Raw genomic sequence first — 19320 nt, 5'->3', positions numbered from 1 at the left:
CTTCTTTAACTAAATACATAACCAAGCAGCAGATAATGCAGTGGTTGATAAAAGATTCTCCCAATTTTATAAACATCAAAAAACAAAAGCCGCCAACATGTTTGCTGATCTTGTTGGTGTTACCAGATGCAATCAGTTGACCAGTAAATAATGTCCACTTTATTAGCTGGAAATTGAAAGGGTACGAAATTGTACATGCATTCAGCTTAAAAATCTTTATGTAAGTATTTTTCACACGTTTCTTTTGATATTCACAAAATCTGAAGTAAAAGTTATATGCACACTGAAAGCATGTGTTGTTTGTTAATTATTCTTGCTGTAGTCGTTCAAATGAATAGGTGTACAAGTATTAATTATTGGGAATTTACAATGGATAAAGGTACACGAAAACACATACGAGAAAATTTTAACAGTATGAAATTTGTACAGACACCATTCATAGACCTTGGAACGTAATGAACTGTACATGTGCTTTGTCTCTCTTAACCTAATTTTGCTGTTAATTTTTCCCAATGAATAAAGACATAATGGTCTGTGACAAAATTACTTAATAGTTTAAATATGTATGCAATTTTTGCAATAGAATTACATGTATTATGGATTAACTGCATGCCACGACGGAATAATATCAGACAGTAAGCAAACGGAGTTAATATTCTGCTCATGCTATATATTAGACGTTGAATTCCGACACAATGATCAGTGACAAAATTATTGAATATTTTTAATCAGTGTGCGATTATTCAATAGAATTACATGCATTATGGATGAACTGAATGCCACGACGGCATGGCAGTAAATGGTGTTGATACCCCTATTCATGATATACTCTAGACATGAATAAACATGTATTTGCCAATGCAGTGTTCTCTGAAAAAAGTAGAATACTGTAAAACCCAGCATTAATGCGACCCCGCTATTAAAGCAATCCAATTGTTAGACCCCAATTATCGCATTATAGTGGGGTTCCACTGTATTTTAAAAAAATGAAGCAAAAACTAGAGAACTATTCTGTTCTTGTACTATGTTAATAGTCAATTCCTATGATGTAAATGAAGTTTTGGGCAGTCACATCCATTCAATGTGCAGGGCTAGAAATTAGTGGTAGTCCACTAGCCTGAGGCTAACAGATTTCCTGTCGGATTAGTAACTTTCATAATGTTAATAGTCCGATGGTCTAGTAAATTTTGGTTATCAATAGGCCACATTTGTTTACGCCATTCCCTAATAAAGACTTGACTTAGCAGATGTTCTGTAGAATCAAAGCAGTGGTCATTGTAAACACAGTCATAAAATATTAGCATGAGAAGATAAGTCAATTTCTGTCTCGGAAAGGTGCGTTTCTATAACAAGAATCCATCCGATTTTGTGCATTTCATTTAACAGCACAAATTATGGCCCGCTGATAACAACGGAAGTTTGGTAATTGATCCTAATTAATCTGATAGCAAATTAAATGAAATATAACCTGGTATCATCACACTTTATTCACTCGACAACAGTAACAAACTACAAAGCTGTATACCACACAAAAGAACATGGCAAAAACTATTCAAAGAAATTAGTTTGCACATTTTTTGTTTAAGGTTCCTTTTTTGCTCACTACCCAAACGCTCCAATTGTCACAAACAGGAATCTACATATTTTACATTTCCATCTAAATAATTATAAGAATTAGATCAATTTATTACGCTTACGTTATTGACATATCCTTTCTATACAACTATTTTTTCTATGATGATAAGAATAGTTTTTATATTTTTCCCTTACAAGAATGAACAAATAATTGAATACACGTGGAGATATCCAAGCAGAATGCCATACATTTGTTGGGAATTAAAATTTCTGAGCAAGGGCATCTAAGATTTGAAAATTTTCTGCCTTACTATTAATTTCAACAATACATTGAGGTTCAATTAATTAGGAACAATTACCAAACTTACGACTTATGATACCATAATTGGAGCTGTTAAATACAACGCGCCGAGTGTCAGATGGCTTCGTTTGATGGGAACACACCTTTACCAAACTGAAACGAACGCTATCTTCTGATGCTAATATTTTATAATAGTGTTTACAATAGCCACTGCTTTGATCATGTAGAACATCCGCTGAAGCTAAGTCTTTGTTCAGGAGAGGCCATTTAATTGTGGGAGGGGGCAAAGACACGTATTTTGAAAACAAGGCACAATTCCCTCCTTATAAGACAGGCAAAATGTGGCATTTGATAGAAGGTGTTCAGCATCGGAAAAAAAGCAAAAGTTGAATGAGAATAATGAGGAATAATTCTTATGATAGTGAAAAGCGTAATGGAAAATTTCAGAAGAAATGGACAAAAGACAGGGAATGGTTGATTTATGACGAGGAAAGGAACATTATGTGGTGTAACTGGTGTACGCAATTCACAAAAACAAACACAGAAAACATCCAGTTTTGTTGTGGGTTGTTCAAACTTTAAAACTGAATCGGTAAACATACATGAAAGCTGTGTGACATTGTTTTGTGAACAGGACTAGTAAAGATTTGGCAGGACTAGTAAATTTCTCAAAATACTAGTCCTTCTGGCTACAAAGAAATTTGTATTAAATTCTAGCCCTGATTGATAACACTGATGTAAATTATAAAATGGCTAATTATTGATGTCAATTTGCTCTGCATTGCCAACTGAGAAATGATAATGCTGTAGTAATCACAAACTGCATCTATAACATGGCGAAGCTTTCACTTGACACATGAATTGTCAAATGTTGTGCCACATTTAAGAGCAACAAGAATTCAAAAAAATGCTATAATTCACCTAAATTCAAGCCGAATGAATAACATATTCAGTGGATAAATGGTCACTATGATATCTTTTTACCTGTGGTAGAATTTCTTTAGACCAATGCATCTACAAAGCTGAGAAACTTGCCATGGAAGTTGAGCAAAAAAACCTCCCTTCCATAATGCTTTGCAATACATGCTCCATGATGGAATAAACTTAAACAGTTCAGTCTTATCAAACTGGAAATTTGTTTTTGACAAATAAGCTTGCTGTTATATTAGTGTTCACAAGACTAACAATAAATGAAAACTTTAAGAGTCATGGTCACTAAATAATATTATAGGTAAAGAATATATAAAAAAGTCCCACAAAGGACTGACAATCTACTGTCCAAAACAATTTCATGGAATTCAAGATTAGTCAATTTCTTATCTAAACTGCTGAGTGTTGAAACCATCTCCCATATTCTTGACCAATAAATGTTTCAATATAGCTGCTGTGCTGGCTACAGTGGAAATAAGACAGGCAACATTTTCACAATGGCCAAAAAGACTCATTATACTATCTTTCAGTGTCTTCATTTTGTTTGTAGCAACCTATTGGAATCTGTTCAGTTTGTGTTGTCAGTGAGTTTATGATAGTAATACGTTCTAAGGTGACTCACTCAGTGTTGGACTCTTTCTTTTCCACAGTGTCTCCAATCTTTTTAACTTCTGAATTAGTTGCTGCCTTCTCATTGACTTTGCTTTTGTTCTCAATCTTCACGTCTTTCTTCTCGGGGGCAACATTATTAGTCCTTTCAATCTTCCTCACCTTCACCTCCTTGGCTTCCCTCTCTTTCCCTTTATCAGACTCTAAATATTTAAATAAAAAAGAACTCAGATTGCTCAAGCATCAGTTTGATAAAAAGAAAGAAATATGTTGAATAATATTAATATATCATGCACTCCTTGCACCAATGGAATTTTAAATTTTGAACTACTTTTATTTTCAATGTCATATCAACTGATCACAAAATTAATATACAGTAGTCCTCCTCTTGAACAGCCCCCCTGACCAGCGGCCACCCAATCCTTACAGCCAGAATCTGTTGGCACCGACGAGTTTGTGTTCAAAAGTACCCCTCACGAAAGGCCACCCGGCTAATGCGACCAGCATATTAGTGCAATAATATAAAATTAACCCCCCACAAGTGGCCGCATTTTTTTTTATATGTATTCAGAACCAGTATTTTATTCATAATGTGTGTTAAGTAATCCGATTTCTGTTTCCCGATGTCAGGTTTTCGTTATTGAAAGAAGTGTTGACTAAAGTACATGTACCACTAAGGTTAATATTATATCATTTACACCTCACGAGAAGCTACATTTATTCCATAAAGCTGAGAAAGAATCAAATTTTAATCCATGCAAAAGGGTAAGTACATGTTATACAATTAGCCTTACTGCTGTGTTATCATAAGATGTCCGGTTTAGTCACTTTGATAATTGTTACGACTACAATTAGTGAACAGCAGTAACAGCTGAGAAGTGGCAGTATCGATGTACAATACACAAGTCAGCAGGAAAATGGTTTAATAGCCTTTATGGCTTCCCTTAGTAAGATGTTCACTATGATAATTAGTGGCTATTACAACTGACAATAATTGCCAAAATAACAAATCCTAACAGCCGCGAGATCAAATCTGCATGATGTTAAATGGTACATATCGAAGCCATTTTGGCTTCACTCACTTAATGTAAAGAAATGTATAAAAACAATAGGGTACCAGACTGTGACTAACAAATCACGTGACAAGATCACTTCCTTTAAAAACACATAGCAATTTGTTTAGATGCATACAAAATTGTTTTATCAGTATTGTAGTTGGCAACATGAATAACTTACTGCAAAAAGATCGACATGTCATCGAGGAAAAGGAAAACTATCAGTTTAGAAGAGAAAGTGAAAATAATTCAACTGACTGAGAGGTTGGGGGGGGGGGAATCCTTGCAGAAAACTATTATGTCAGAAAGACTCAGATAAACAATATCATGAAAGATAAGGAAACAATTCTGCAAGTGGGAAGGTGAAATGGATGGAGAAAGGAAGATTGTTTGAGCCAGGAGATGTTTGTATCCTTATTTGAATGACAAGAAAAAGCAACAATTTTGCCAGTTGAATTGGGATATGACGACTTTACCGCAAGTAACAGATGGTTGCACAGATTTCAAGTGTGACACAATATTAAGTGTTCTGTCCTTAGTGGAGAATCAGCTGATGTTAATAATGAAGATGTCAAAGATTAGAACAAAAGACTAAACGATATATGCAGGGGATATGACAGCACAGATATTTTTTAATTGCGACAAGACTGGTTTGTTTTTTATACTGTTACCAACAGAGTGACAGATGATGTGATCTGTAACATAAATTATAAAGACAGTTTTAAAACTATATCAATGGTTATTCATAACATTCTTTAGAAAATGATGAAACAGTTTGTTTTTCATTTATTTCACAACATGCATATGATATTTTAATGAAAATATTAAATGTTTTAGAATTAAATGTACCTGTGACTTTCTTTATATGTATTTCCTATTCACATTTGTCATCCCCTCTAGAAAGGCCACCCTCATTATAAGGCCACTTCCCTGCCGCAGTAGGGGTGGCCTTATAAGAGGGGGACTACTGTATATACGTCCCATTAGAACCAAGACTTATTGTCACTAAATGATTTTGCTGTTATTTAAAAATGTGACATAAAATTGTTATGACATTTTAACTTGTGAGAATCTGTAATCCTTTTATGCATCCAGCAGTGACAGTGTTATCATGTGCAACTTGGGGATTTATGTCCTGGAAATCCTACAAAAGTAAGTGATGAAAAAAAATCAAACTGCAAACTCATTAATTTTGTACTTATATTTATCAATTATATTTTTCATTAAAGCAACCCAGAAATGACATCTGAAATGCAAAAATCTCTATAATGGATGGGTATAAACAAATTCAAATTTCACACAACGTTTATCCTTTATAAAATAAGAAAGGAATTACTCAAAGCGGTTGTACACTTTCACAAATATATGCACACAGATTTGAAAAATACCTTTGTGTACACTTTATCATTACATAAAATAAGCCACTTGATAAAGGTTGGTTCATTATAAGTAGTTATCTATTAATTATATAATCCAATCTGACTGCAGTAATATTTTGACAAGAACTGCCTGAGAGTATGACCCGGAAATTCTTAGTGTTAAAAATAAAGAATGTTCACCAAATTCCTACGTGTACATTTCAAGTAGGTTACAATGATAATAAAACCTACAAATAAAATTAATACACTGACATATAAAATTTCAATACTCACTTTCATTCTCAAGCCTAATTTTACTTTGATTTTCTTTTCCAGATGACTCGTTCTTTGAACCAGATCCACCTGCCTGTGATGGTCCATTCTGTTGAAATTTAGCCTGTAGTGAAAATAATGCAAGTGGTGATGTATGCAGTGCTATAGTTTAAAAATTAAAGATGTGAACACCCCACTTAAAAAAAAAAAACAAGTGTCCTGCAAAATGCATTGTCAGGCCTGTGAATAGTTCTATGATGACTTCCTACTTACAGTGGTGAGACAAATTTCAACTGAATACAACAAATTACTACATTATATTTGCATGATAACTTGCGGATAGGTATACAGAAATATGTGTCAGATAGGTCAAGACTGATTTTTGTTGTTGTTGTAGGGTTCAACACCAATTTTTCAGCACATCATAGGCTATACATGACAGCCAGTATTAATGATGGAGGAAGAACCCAGGAAAACCCAGGAGAAAACCACCGACCCACGAGAAGCTACTGGCAAGCTTTCTCACATACCCACATTTGCCGAATCCGAGACTCGAACCCATGCAGGCAGAGGTGAGATGGCAGTGATCTGTAACGGAAAGCGCTTTAGACCGCTTGGGGCCCCTCAAGACTGATTGTATATTTGATGCATTGCAATGAAAGAGAGACAAACTCTGCCATCTCAATCTTGAATTTTGGGGCAGTAATAAATTGATCATGTCTCAATTTCAGATAAATTTTGTAACCAGAAAGTGTCTGGAGTAGAAACTCAGGATCTCTGCCTCTACCACCCACTTTTAAAGTAAAACATCAAATTTTCATGGGGTGGCTTGGAAATCGCATCATTAAGGGGGACAACAAATGTGGAGGGAACTGGATGAATGTTTGGGGGGGGGTCCCCTCCAAAAAGACTTGGATTAACCAATTGTTTTCAAAATTTGGTTGATCCAAGTCTGGTGAAACATAAGGAGGCTGGTGCCCACAGGAAGCTTGCCAGTGGGTAGGAAGATGGCAAGTCATAGAAAGTTGGTTCTCCCTCCTGGCCTGCCTGTGGAAGTTTGGGACATCTGGTTGCCTACAACCCATTGAAAATTACCTTGTGTGATCTTTCTGACTTCAATCTTCTATTTTTTGGCACACTCCCTGATGAAGTCATGCAGAGAAGTCTGCAATGAGAGCTGCTGGAGAAACTCATGTGCTGCCTGATTTCTCAACTCCTTAATTTGTCCTCTCAAGAAGATTTTTGTTGTTGTAGTTGTAGGGTTTAACGCCATTTTTCAGCACACGATAGGCTATGCATGGCAGCCAGTATTAATGGTGGAGGAAGAACCCGGAAAATCCCCAGAAAGAACCACCGACCCACGAGAAGCTACTGGCAAGCTTTCTCACATACCCACATTAGCCGAATCCGAGACTCGAACATATGCAGACAGAGGTGAGATGGTAGTGATCCGTAACGGAGAGCGCTTTAGACCACTCGGCCACTCGGGGCCCCCTCTCAAGAAGAACCGAAAGGGAAAGAGCACAGGGTTGTCACAGGATGTTACTGGAGAGAAAAAGACTTTAGGAGTGTATATCTTCCTCTCAAATCAGGTTACAGGACACTGTTAAGGCATTTGTCAATGTGTGGCAACCAATCCTACTGACTACCTTAGCAATGCAATTTACTGATGCATGGCCATTTCAAGCCTACTCAGCTAGGCAAAAGACTGCTAGAAGATTCAAGGGCTAATAAGGTGAAAGCCTACCTAACATTCTGACCCACATAGACCTGGCATTAAACACATGCTGACTTCATAACAGGGCACAGTAGACCTGCACAAGTTGTTGTTGTTGTAGGGTTTAATGCCATTTTTCAGCACAAGATAGGCTATACATGGCAGCCAGTATAACGCGTGGAGGAAGAAACCTGGAAAACCCTAAGACGAACCACCGACCCACAAGAAGCTACTGGCAATTTTTCTCATATACCCACGTTAGCCGAGCCTGAGACTCGAACCCACACAGACAGAGGTAAGATGGCAGTGATCCAGAATGGTGAGCGCTTTAGACCACTCTGCTACTCAGGGCCCCTCCTGCTGAAGTCAGTTATATACTTGTCTAGTTAGGTACATCCAAATAATAAACAATGAAATGTGATTTGTATCACTGAAATGAGGAAGTTGGAGGCAGCTGACTCAATGGATAAAAAAGTCTGATTTTGTGGGATTTAATGCCATTTTTCAGTACATGATACATGGTGGAGAAAGAACCTGGGTAGAACCACCAACCCACAGGAGGCTACTTTCAAGCTTTCTTATATACCCACATTAGCTGAGCTGAGACTCAAACTCACATGTACAGAAGTGAGATGCAAAAGTGACCTCTATAAATTAGTGCCTGAGACAACTCTGCCCCCGTCTCTCGAATTAGAGGGCTCACAAACCTTATCCAAGAGATGCATGGCCATTTCTGCAATTCTTGACAACTACTATTCTAAAAAATGGATGTTTGTCATCATTATACACATCCACTGTTGCACTGACTTTGTAAGTAAGATTTACTGCTGGTAGAGGATGGCAATCCGATGGAGGCAAAATTATGTATATTTCTTCAACTGCCAAACTTTAAACTAAATTCCAACTTTTTCATGGCTGGACTGAATACTCAGGCATGTCCATACAGCCCCTTAATCAACTCGGGATTTGTGCCAAAATCAACGCTATGCATAAACAAGGTTCCATCTGTCAGATATGCTATGTTTAGCACCGAATCTGGTCTAGCTGGTGTATGTTGGTTTGGTGTGGTCAGTTGGGCTGGGTCAGATGGCTACAAATGTGATGCCAGTTTGCTATGTACTGGTATTATGGATACTGTTGGTCCAGTTGGTTAACGGACCAGGAAGTCTGCTGTGCATATGATGCCATCAATGGAAGAACTGTTTACAGACCTCATTGGCAAGCCGGGTTGCCAATCCAAAATGACCGATTCAGGACTGCTAAAACTGTACCATGATCGTCCAGATGGCTGGACTAGTTGGTTGGCAGCTGAGATGGTGTACAGGTGATTAAATATGACCTGCAGGCCCATCCAGCTGGTAAAGTTTCCAGTTCCATGCAGAAGCGTGAACAGGGACTAATACCTAGTGAGCTGCAAATTTTGTTTTCGTCCAACTTCCTTATATTCTTGATGAAAGAGCACGCTGTAAAATGTGCATCATTCATGATTCCAGTATGTGATTGGAATTGCTTGGTGTGGTGTCAATTGCATCTGATGTCACTGTCGCCAAAGGTACTGATTTCTGTTATCTTCATGAAGGGGTGGGTGGGGAGGCATCCTGACATCCCCCATAAAGCTAATGAAAGATTCTAAGTTAGATAAATACTTAGAATTTCATGATCTGATGATTTTACATCTCTAATGAAAAAGAAGAAAAGACACATTACTGAGATAACAGCATACTAAACCAAAATTTAAATGCAATACAATTACATTTGTAAATACTTCAGTGTTACCCAGTGAGATTACAATTACATCAATGACCAGCAACACTTACAAACAAAAAACAAAAAACAAATTCATATCAAATAATGTTGTATAACAATGTTTTGACTTACTACACAATTGAAATTAAATGATGGATGGTAAAAATTAATTACAGGTTTCATGGATTCTTTCAAGCACTATTTGCAGTTGCAAGTTTAAACTAGTTAAGTCCTGGATACTGGTGGCCATCTAGTGGAAGCAAGGGGAATTAACCTCCAACGGTAACTGTATGATAAACCGGGGAATTGATCTGTTAGAGTTACTATATGAATAACTGACAAACACTTAATTTTTTAAAGAATCGCATGATTTGGAGGTAACACAATGTAATGTTAATGTTATTGTGATTGGATAATGTATTTAATGAAGAAATGCAACTTTCAAAAGTTTAACACAGGACCTTAATAACTGATATACATCTAACAATTTACAGGGACACATAAGAAACCCATAAAAAAGAAAGCTAAATATGGAATGTTACTTGATTTACAAAAGAAATGTACTTCATGTAACAATCTGTATGTATCTAAATCAGGGGTGGGCAAACTATGGCCCATGGGCCGCCAAGGGCTTTCATGCGGTTCTGCCAAGGGTTTTCAGGCAGCCCAGGAACAAGTCATCATTCGCACTGACTCTGTTTATGTTACTCTGTTTATCAAATAAAGGTGCTTCTTTTGAAGTTTAAGTTTTCAAATATTAACAACATATTAACAACTGAAAATTAATTAGATGTCATTTAGAAAAACCTTTTGTTTTTGCTATTTCAAATATTAATTATTTTACTTAATGAACTATGCGGTCCGCGACAAGGTGTAAATTTGTGTATGCGGCACTTGCACTGGAAAGTTTGCCCACCTCTGATCTAAATTATGAAGCTTCATATGGAACAACTAAAGTAAGGTGGATTCTCATCCTAAAATGAAATCCAAGTAATCATTGCTGTTTCTGGTCCTATAAATAAAGTTTTGCAACATTCTGATGTTTATTTCATTACTGTTTCATAGATTACAAAGGGAACCTGCAAAATCGAAAACCTTGAAATTCTTTCAATAATTTATTATACTTCAGCACAATATTTATATTAGATTGGTTCTCAACCATGAATTTCAGCCAAGACAATAACCAACTAAAACTAGTCATCCAATTCTAGGTCTCATTTATGCAGGCTAGAAAACAAGTATAAGCAACCTTATGTTAAATATTTCTTACATCACTTCCACACAAGTTATTTACAAGAAACGATAAACTTACAGCCACTTTGTCCTTCAAATGAAATTCTGGTTCTGGCACCCATGTGGATTTCTTACTTTTCAGCTGGCCCGAGTACCTGAAGGAAATTTGAGATAACATAATGGAAAATTAAGATGTTGTTTAAATACAAATATGATTATATAAGCTCATTAGTGTGTATGTGCCAGAAAAGCTTCAAAAGGAATCAATGATTCTGAAGGATGCAAGTCAACATATTTTAAATTCAATATTATGGGGGAGGAGAATACCACTGTTTTATGGATTTTGTAGTTGCTGCAAACCACAGATTTAAAAAGAATCATTCAGAAAGACTCAACTAGCCAACAATAATTATAAGCTCTCAAAGATAAGACCCTTTCCTTTTTTAAACTGCCGAGTATTGATTCCATGAATGATCCTCTTGAGAAACTTCTTCAATCCAAACTTAGTAACCAAAACATTTTCTTGCTTGTCAGCGTTAACAATATACATTTAAGTGTAGGAACAAAACTCTTAGTCATGGCTGTTGACATTAAACCTGATATCATATTCAGAAATTCATTTGAACCATCTCGGGTAACGTCAAAATATACCTATGTGCAAAGTTTCCTTAAAGCTGTAACTTTTTTGTTACTAATTACTAAAGCAAGTATATATGGTAATCAATGTCAAAGTGATGACAATGAACATTTTCAGTGGAATGCAATTTTGGTCAAATTTGGTCAGACTTACCCCAAGTACAAATTGCAAGCAATAACCCTTGACTTTACTTGAAAATCAGTTGGGTCTGGTTTCTGAAACTTCTTCACAAAGGTGTGGATGTGATGATGGTTGGATCTTCACCATTTTTATTCAGAACTGCTTTTATCAAATGTTCCTTTAAGAAAATGTCATGCTTTTCTCCAGGGAAATAATCGCAAAACTGAACTTCTTGGTGTGACCAATATGAACCTGTCATGCCTATCTATCAATGTCAACTTGCAAATAACAGCTGTATATTATATAGCTATACAACTGAAGAAAGCATGATTTACAGCCATTTTCCTGAAAGATGTGTAACACGATAATTGATAATATGAATACAGAAAATACAAAGAGTTTTACTTTTTACAGACAGTGTACATTTAACATTGTTTTTGGTTATCAATTCCTGGCACTATCTTAACTTGCATTTATGTTTTGTTAAAGGAAACGGGTTCTGATCTTAGTGTGTCCGAACACAAGGGTAAAAAAAAAAAATTACTGATGAAGAATTAAGAACGTGTTGGGGTAAGAAAACAAAGGGTCTAAAAAATTTGGACATAGTCATTTCAAGCTTGTATGTCCAGAAAGCAGGTCTTGTACAAAAGTTTCAAACCCATTTTTCTTCAAGTGTCGATGACCTTAACCTTTGACAATTCAATCCCAAAGCCTCTTTCTTACCTTAAGTGCAAGTCCTCCACAAACTCTGAGTCAAAGTATCAACTCAGAAACTAACTTTACTAGACATAAAACATTTGTCTTTGTTCAGTCAAGATGACATGGAGCTTCACTGTTTGACACTAAATGAATATGTTACTTTCTTATCCAACATGAAAGTCACCCATAAACTCTGACGAATATGAACCTGTCATGCCAATCTATCAATGTCAACTTGCAAATAACAGCTATAAATGTACTGAGCACCGCTCCGGTGGCCTAGTGGTTAGAGCGTCTGTCTCAGAAGCGGAAGGTCATGGGTTCGATCCTCGACCAAGTCATACCAAAGACTTACAAAAATGATACTAACAGCTGCCTCACTTTGCACTCAGCATTAAGAGGTTAGTGTTAGGACTGGTTGGCCTGGTGTCAGGATAATGTGAGTGGGTGGGACATCATGCTACATGTCTGTGGCATGATGGCCCAGTGCTAGACATCACTTTAAACAGTCACACTGCAGACCCCATACTGATAAGGTTCAACCTTACTCCATGTGCAAATAAATGTTTAGCTCATGTATCTAATGCAGAACTATAGCAGACCTGTCAACCCTGACAAGTCCGTCTCAGTAAGGCAGGTGATTTTTTTACGTAAGATTGACCAGTTTTCAGTAAGGTGTAACAAAATATCACTAACTGCTATTGTAAAGCTGGAAAACATAGTTAAAAGTTTAATGCATCAACAACAAACATGTTCAACTGAAAAGTTTGTAAAGTACGCATAGACTATTTTTTACCACTAGTACAGTTGCACAAACTCTAGTTCCTAACCCTACGCAGCTCAATGGCTTGTTGCTATCTCTCTTGATATAATTCTTTGGAAATTCTTTTCCATTTCACATGATGACGATAAACGTAATTGTGTCCTTCACAGCTTTTATTCACAAGAATCTGAATACTCCTTTTTATTCTTCTGTGTTGATTATTAACACTTTTCTAGAAGCTCATTCTCCCTTTCATCTTAAACGTGCATCGCTTTCTGGATGCCATTTTTAAAAATTCTATAATTAACAGTTTTGATCATGCAGACGCTTAGCATGAACAAAGAGGTGCAGTTTAAAGCATCTGGGGTGCTGCTGTAAAGTTGGTCTGGTTCCCTGACTAACTTGACTAATTCTGAGATGAAACCCGGATCCAAATAAAAGACAGATGAACCAATTATCTGGATGTTTCGGCTAAACGATCATTTTTCCAAAGTTTTTGGTAGTATGCCGTCCATATTTTGCGGGTAATCCTCCTAAGACTTAAGGGAAAATAGAAAGATTGGCAGGTCTGCTATAGTTATTGTCTTGCACTTGGCTTCTTTCAGTTAAAATGACCTTGACAACTGACCTTTTAATCCCCAAATCATTTAGCTTCTACAAGCAGTGGTATCGAACAAATATTCTAGTGTGGAAATCGCTAACTTCTGTCAGCCAAAGTGACCTGGTACTTTAACCTTCTAATCCCAAAATCAACAGACTTCTTCCTTACACCAAATGCAAGGCATTTACAAGGTTTGGTAATGAGTGATGGTGGAGAACTAAAGATATTCAGCAGAAACAAAACAAGGAACAGACAGGCTAACTCCTGGGCATCAAAACATGAAGCAATTGATATAAAGTGATTTGATCTCATTTCTAACTTATAAGGAATGACCTTGCAAAGTAGTAGTATTTTCTCCTAACAAATCCAGATAGGGATTTCTTACCTTTTGAGTTGGGGCATTTACATTGAAGAGGTTGTTCTTGGAAGAAAGGGGTAAGTTTTTTTTTCAATAAAAGAACTTCATGCCAATGATTAAATTAAGGAAGTATTTTCTTTCTGGGAAGAAAAAACATTCTAACATATATTTTACAATTATAAAATGAAAAATGAGTGGAATAAGCAGCAAAGGTGTTTAGCAATCCATGGAGAGCGAGATGGAAGGGCTCAAGAGGCAATGAAGGGAATGGAGAGCTTTTGAGCACACCTAACATATGATCAGGTAATGCTTTTTTGCGGGGGTTAAGTACCATTTTTCAGCACAAGACAGGCTATATAGTGTCCAGTATAAATGGTGGTGGAAGAAACTGGAAAAACCCTAGTAAGAACCACTGAACACAGCCAGCCACTGGCAAGCTTTCTCACATACCCTCATTGGTTGGGCTCAAGACCAGAGCCCACATGAAAAGAGGTGAGACAGCAGTGGTTGGTAAAAGTATTTGAAGAAAGAATGTATGGAGGAAAGAAAGAAAGATGTGTGGATGCATGAAGTACATGCCAGCATACAGTACAACTATTTACCCCATAGCTAAGGCATATATGTCAGGTCTTTTCTCTTTCTCTTCCTGACGAAGGCGGTCAACCCTTCTCTCTAAGGCTTGACCAAACTGAAGTATTTTGGGGTAGTAAGGCAGGATCTGAAAGAGATAAAACAATGTATCACTAACAAGGAAGAATGATGGACAAAGATTATTTATCTTTACAGAAAAAAAAAGTTCACAAAACAGACAACATAAAAATAAGAAATATATCCAACCTTTACTCATCTACATCACAAGAATGTGTAATCAAATTCACAGAACATTTTCAGACATAATAGCAAAGAATATAAACATCAAAGTGACGTCTTGACCAGACTGCAAGCTTAACATGTAAGAACTGTCTTAATATTATCACTGCGATGAGAATTATATGTCATATCATTCTCCTTAACGCCATTTCTCAAAACAGTTTCTTTTGCCAACTTAATCATTGTCCACAAAATGCTTTAGATAAAAATTATCTAGCTAACAGATCTCCATTAAATTCTTGATTTAATTTAAATAAATATGAGACAGTGTTCCTCCCTTCAAAAAAGTACAGTTAGCTGAATGAATCTTAAGCCAACGCTAACAATATCACAAAAATATCTTGTTTTAAAATGGATAAGAGAAAATTAAATTTTGAGATAACTATATGCAACTACAACACAAGAGAAAATTTATTTTTGATTTTATTTCCTTCAAATTTCTGTCTATCCAAACATTTATACAACTACATAGCAAATAATGTTCTGGTACTTCATAGGATAAAAAAGCAAACAAGTATGTAGATGTAAGTATAGAATGAACTACTTACCTTTGTGAGAACTATAAGAGCATTCCTGATTTGAATGTATTTCCCAGACTCCAAACAAGCAACCATTGCCTAAAAATACAGATATAGTCTGATTTTGTTATCAATTTAAAACTCTTGCTGTTACAACTGTCAGTCATGGCTACAATAGTAAATATTTTGCACTTAATTTTTTTCCAATAATTTATAAAAGTTCTTTTTTCTGAGTAATTTTGACATTTTTGTGGTTTTAAAATTTTTTTTTACCTGAAGCACTTTGATCCTGAAAATGATCCAAATTACAAGCTGATAAAAAAGATCTGTTTTATCTATAATAAATAAATAAATACATGTGGCTTTAGGTTTAATGCAATTTATCAGTGTATGATGGGCTATACATGGTGTCTAGTAAAAGAGAGAGGAAGAACCCAGGAAAACCCATGTAATAACCACTGACACAGGGGAAGCTACTGTCAAGCTTTCTCACATACCCACTTTGGCTGAGCCCAAGACAAACCCATGTGGACAGAGGTGAGTTGGCAGTGACTGCTAAAGGTGACCACCCGAAAATATATAAATCCTAATAGTAAAAGTAATTAGCTACTAACAATAGTATCTGTGGTGTTCATTTATCCAATGGCTTACTACCTTCTGTCAGGTCTTAAAGTATACAGGTACTTTAAAATTCATTTAACTGCACTTATAAATTTTCACATTTTTACAAAATAAAACTTGTTGTGTGCAATTTAATTTGCACGTTTTGTAATGGGTCCAATTATTTCCAAAAGAGCAATGTTTGTTGGGTCTTATTTCATTGTTTGCAGCACCCTCGAAATAAACAAAAATTGAACACCATAACAAAATTAACTTTCCAGCATTTCAATAACTATAGTAAGTTTTATTTGAAGGCTAGCCAAGATCCTTCCGTTCTTTACTAACAAGGTAATTTCTGTACAAGTAACACCAGTTTGCTTTTTATATAAACCAATACGAATAGAAAGTAAATATGTACCATATGTACTGATCAGATTAAATAAACAATGGTTACAACTCAAGGTGCCAATAGGTTATACCATATAGCCTTTTAAATTGTACTTATCAAATCAATTTAATATTACATTTCAATACAGTTAAGAATAAAATATATTTAAAAATGGTTCAAGTGTTGTTTAATAAATTTATCAATGCAATTATCGTTTTTAAAGAACTAGCATCATTTGTCTACAACTGTCTAGTAACCAGGTACAAAACTGCCTATATTAGTAAACTATACAATATTAAAAAAACTTAAGGCAACTGACACAACAGGTTTCTTTCTTCTGAATAAAATGTTATTCATCAAATGATAATAAGAAAAAACTTATAGTATGTAAGTTAGAAATCTACTAATAAACAGGGTTGACTACCATGATATCTCCTTGGGCGAAGCACCTGACTCTAACTGCCTTGGCACAAAATAAAGTTACTTGTGCAAAAAAACACCAAACCTTGGCACAAAATAAAGTTACTTGTGCAAAAAAACACCAAACCAAACATAATATCTATGCTATATGTTGCTGGTTTTTCACTAGACAAAGTAAAAATCCAAATATTTTGCAAAAAATGTTTGATTTATTCGAATATATTTTAAAATACTAAAATGGAAGCTCAAACTTTTGCAGAAAAATCAAATTACTTTTCCAAAAAATTATGTTTTAAATTATACTGGGTTCAAATGAAAAGGTTTTATACATTATGTAGCAGCGACCAGCTTTTGTTCAATTACCACATCAATAAACTGCTATAAACTACTATCACTCTTTTTGTTATTAATTTACATGTGAATATTTTCTGATTTCTCCAACAAGAGAAAATAGAAAGAAAAAAAAAGATGTCATATTTCAAGGGACATTTAGAAATTACCAGATTTGTACTACAGTTTACTGATCTTGTTCTTAGTGTCACTTATATCCTTGTTTATTCCCATAAATACAAGATGCACATTTCGTTTCATTCATCATTTTTACCAAATCATTTTCTTACAGATTACATTTTAGCACGATGTCCACTGCTATTTACTTTGATCCACATGCTCAAGAGATGGCATTTATCAGTGATATAAGTGATCCTAAAAATTAATCTAATCTGTCAAAAGACCCAAATTAAATTACATAAGGCACATAACCAGTAAAGATTCACATAACCGTCACAATTTTTTAAAGAATGATCATCAGTTAAAATTCTGAATATAGATGAGCTAAAGATCATTACTGAGCCATTTTAGTTTTGTGTTTCGGCTCATGACAAGATCGTAATTTCCCACATATTATTCATTCCACCTCTGATTTTAGTAATCTGGTTGTTTTGGCATATTCTTTTGTTCATAAATTGGCAGTTTTGTCTTGTTTTTTTAACAGCAATCCAGGCCAGATAATTATTTAAATCCTGAAACTGGCTTAGGTAAAGAGTAATTTTGTTCAGCAGCAATGCCTGTACATACCTGTTTTGCCCCAACTTTTATATGTAAAAAAAAAATTACTTCTGAAAATAATTAAGGCATCCCAAAAATTATAGTCTCATGACCTAATGTGATTGAAGTACCTGCAATGTCTTACTGAGTTTGGGAAGGCTTTACCTGTGTTGTACCTATTCCAAATGTATTATGATCAAGTAGTTTATCTTTTTATGACTATGGTCTTAAACTAAGTAACAAAAAAAGAGCAAAAAGCAAAAATTTTTGTAAAATTTGACAAATATGTATTTCCTAAGAATACAAAGTGAAAATTTCAAAAAAGAACTTAAAGTCTTGCGAATCAAATCTCAGAGTCCTAAACATTTTATCACAAGTCCAAAAGTATAGAGCATTCCGAATGAATTCCACTGGTATTCTGAATTAATTCTAACTTTGTATGTGCTGATGTGCCAACAGTCTTGATGTAACACAAAGATATAATCCAAAATATTTTTGAATGGATTCATAATAATCCAATAATAGTGATTTAGTCAGAAAGGTATTGAGCACTTTGTAATTCCAGTGAAAAACAACAAATCCTCTCAAATATTAACTGAACACAACTTAATTGATTGCTCTAATACTCATGTTAAGATATGGAATAAGTTGTTCTGTTTACTTCTCCCTTATATTAAAAACTAAGACAATAACAGAACCAGGATGAGTGTCGTTTTAAATTCATTTCCAGAATACACTAAGTTGTAAACAAAGTTAGTTCTCTTATTAATTTTTTTTAAAGAATCAGGAATTCCCAAAGGAAACACCAATGTCCTAAATTGAAACTCAAGTAAACATTTTTACCTCAGTAATGATGATTAAAATAACATCATTTTTGTTGGATAGGTCCAAAATTCAATTAATGAACAGGGTCAATAACACAACATAGATATACAAAACATATGATCATGGAGAAAAGCCAACACATTGTGCAAATTAAATACACATAACAATCTGAAGGAATATGTTTGCAAGTTATTTCACTATTCCTAAGATGATTCAAAATGAGCCTCTTACCACCCTTCATGGTTACATGATTATAGTTAGATACTGTGCTTCAGACAGGTTCAAACAATGTTTCTTCTTAAACCAGAGAAGATGCAGCTAATAATTATTAAAGATGTCTTCACTTTGTAAAGGTGACCATGATTAGAATATATTTATGCAGAATATTCTCTTACATCTAAATCAAGCTTAGCATACTTATTGTAATGAACAAATGATACCTTGGTTGTTCTGAAATGCCACTTGTGACACACATGACGATAATTCTCAAAGTCCAATTGATCAGCCTTGTTTACACTGTCCACACCTTTCCTGAAGACTGTCACAAAGCCTGGGTAGTTGGCACATTCCTGCAAAATATTTTATGCTTGATAAAAACAATGAATTTACTTTGTTAATAAGCTGGATTGTCGAGTTTTCTTTGTTCTATCTAAATAATGAACACAGACAAAAATGCA

At 35.1% G+C, this 19320-nt stretch overlaps 1 protein-coding gene across 2 annotated transcripts in view; it reads right to left on the bottom strand.

Annotated features, from left to right (window-relative positions):
• Nucleotides 1–19320, bottom strand: part of LOC149798387 (THO complex subunit 2-like) — a 124282-nt gene that overhangs the window by 56383 nt on the left and 48579 nt on the right. For both annotated transcript variants that reach the window (XM_089963569.1, XM_089963570.1), the window contains exons 27-32: nucleotides 19084–19212; nucleotides 15394–15462; nucleotides 14578–14693; nucleotides 10877–10952; nucleotides 6123–6225; nucleotides 3429–3618 (exon numbers count right to left, since the gene is read on the bottom strand). In XM_089963569.1, coding sequence (XP_089819695.1) covers nucleotides 3429–3618; nucleotides 6123–6225; nucleotides 10877–10952; nucleotides 14578–14693; nucleotides 15394–15462; nucleotides 19084–19212 — 683 coding nt within the window. The remainder of the gene's footprint in view (nucleotides 1–3428; nucleotides 3619–6122; nucleotides 6226–10876; nucleotides 10953–14577; nucleotides 14694–15393; nucleotides 15463–19083; nucleotides 19213–19320) is intronic.

This window comes from Sinohyriopsis cumingii, chromosome 6 (assembly GCF_028554795.1).
Source record: "Sinohyriopsis cumingii isolate HCF-2022 chromosome 6, ASM2855479v2, whole genome shotgun sequence".
NCBI lineage: Eukaryota > Metazoa > Mollusca > Bivalvia > Unionida > Unionidae > Sinohyriopsis > Sinohyriopsis cumingii.
This window is presented reverse-complemented; position numbering and strand designations above follow the sequence as displayed.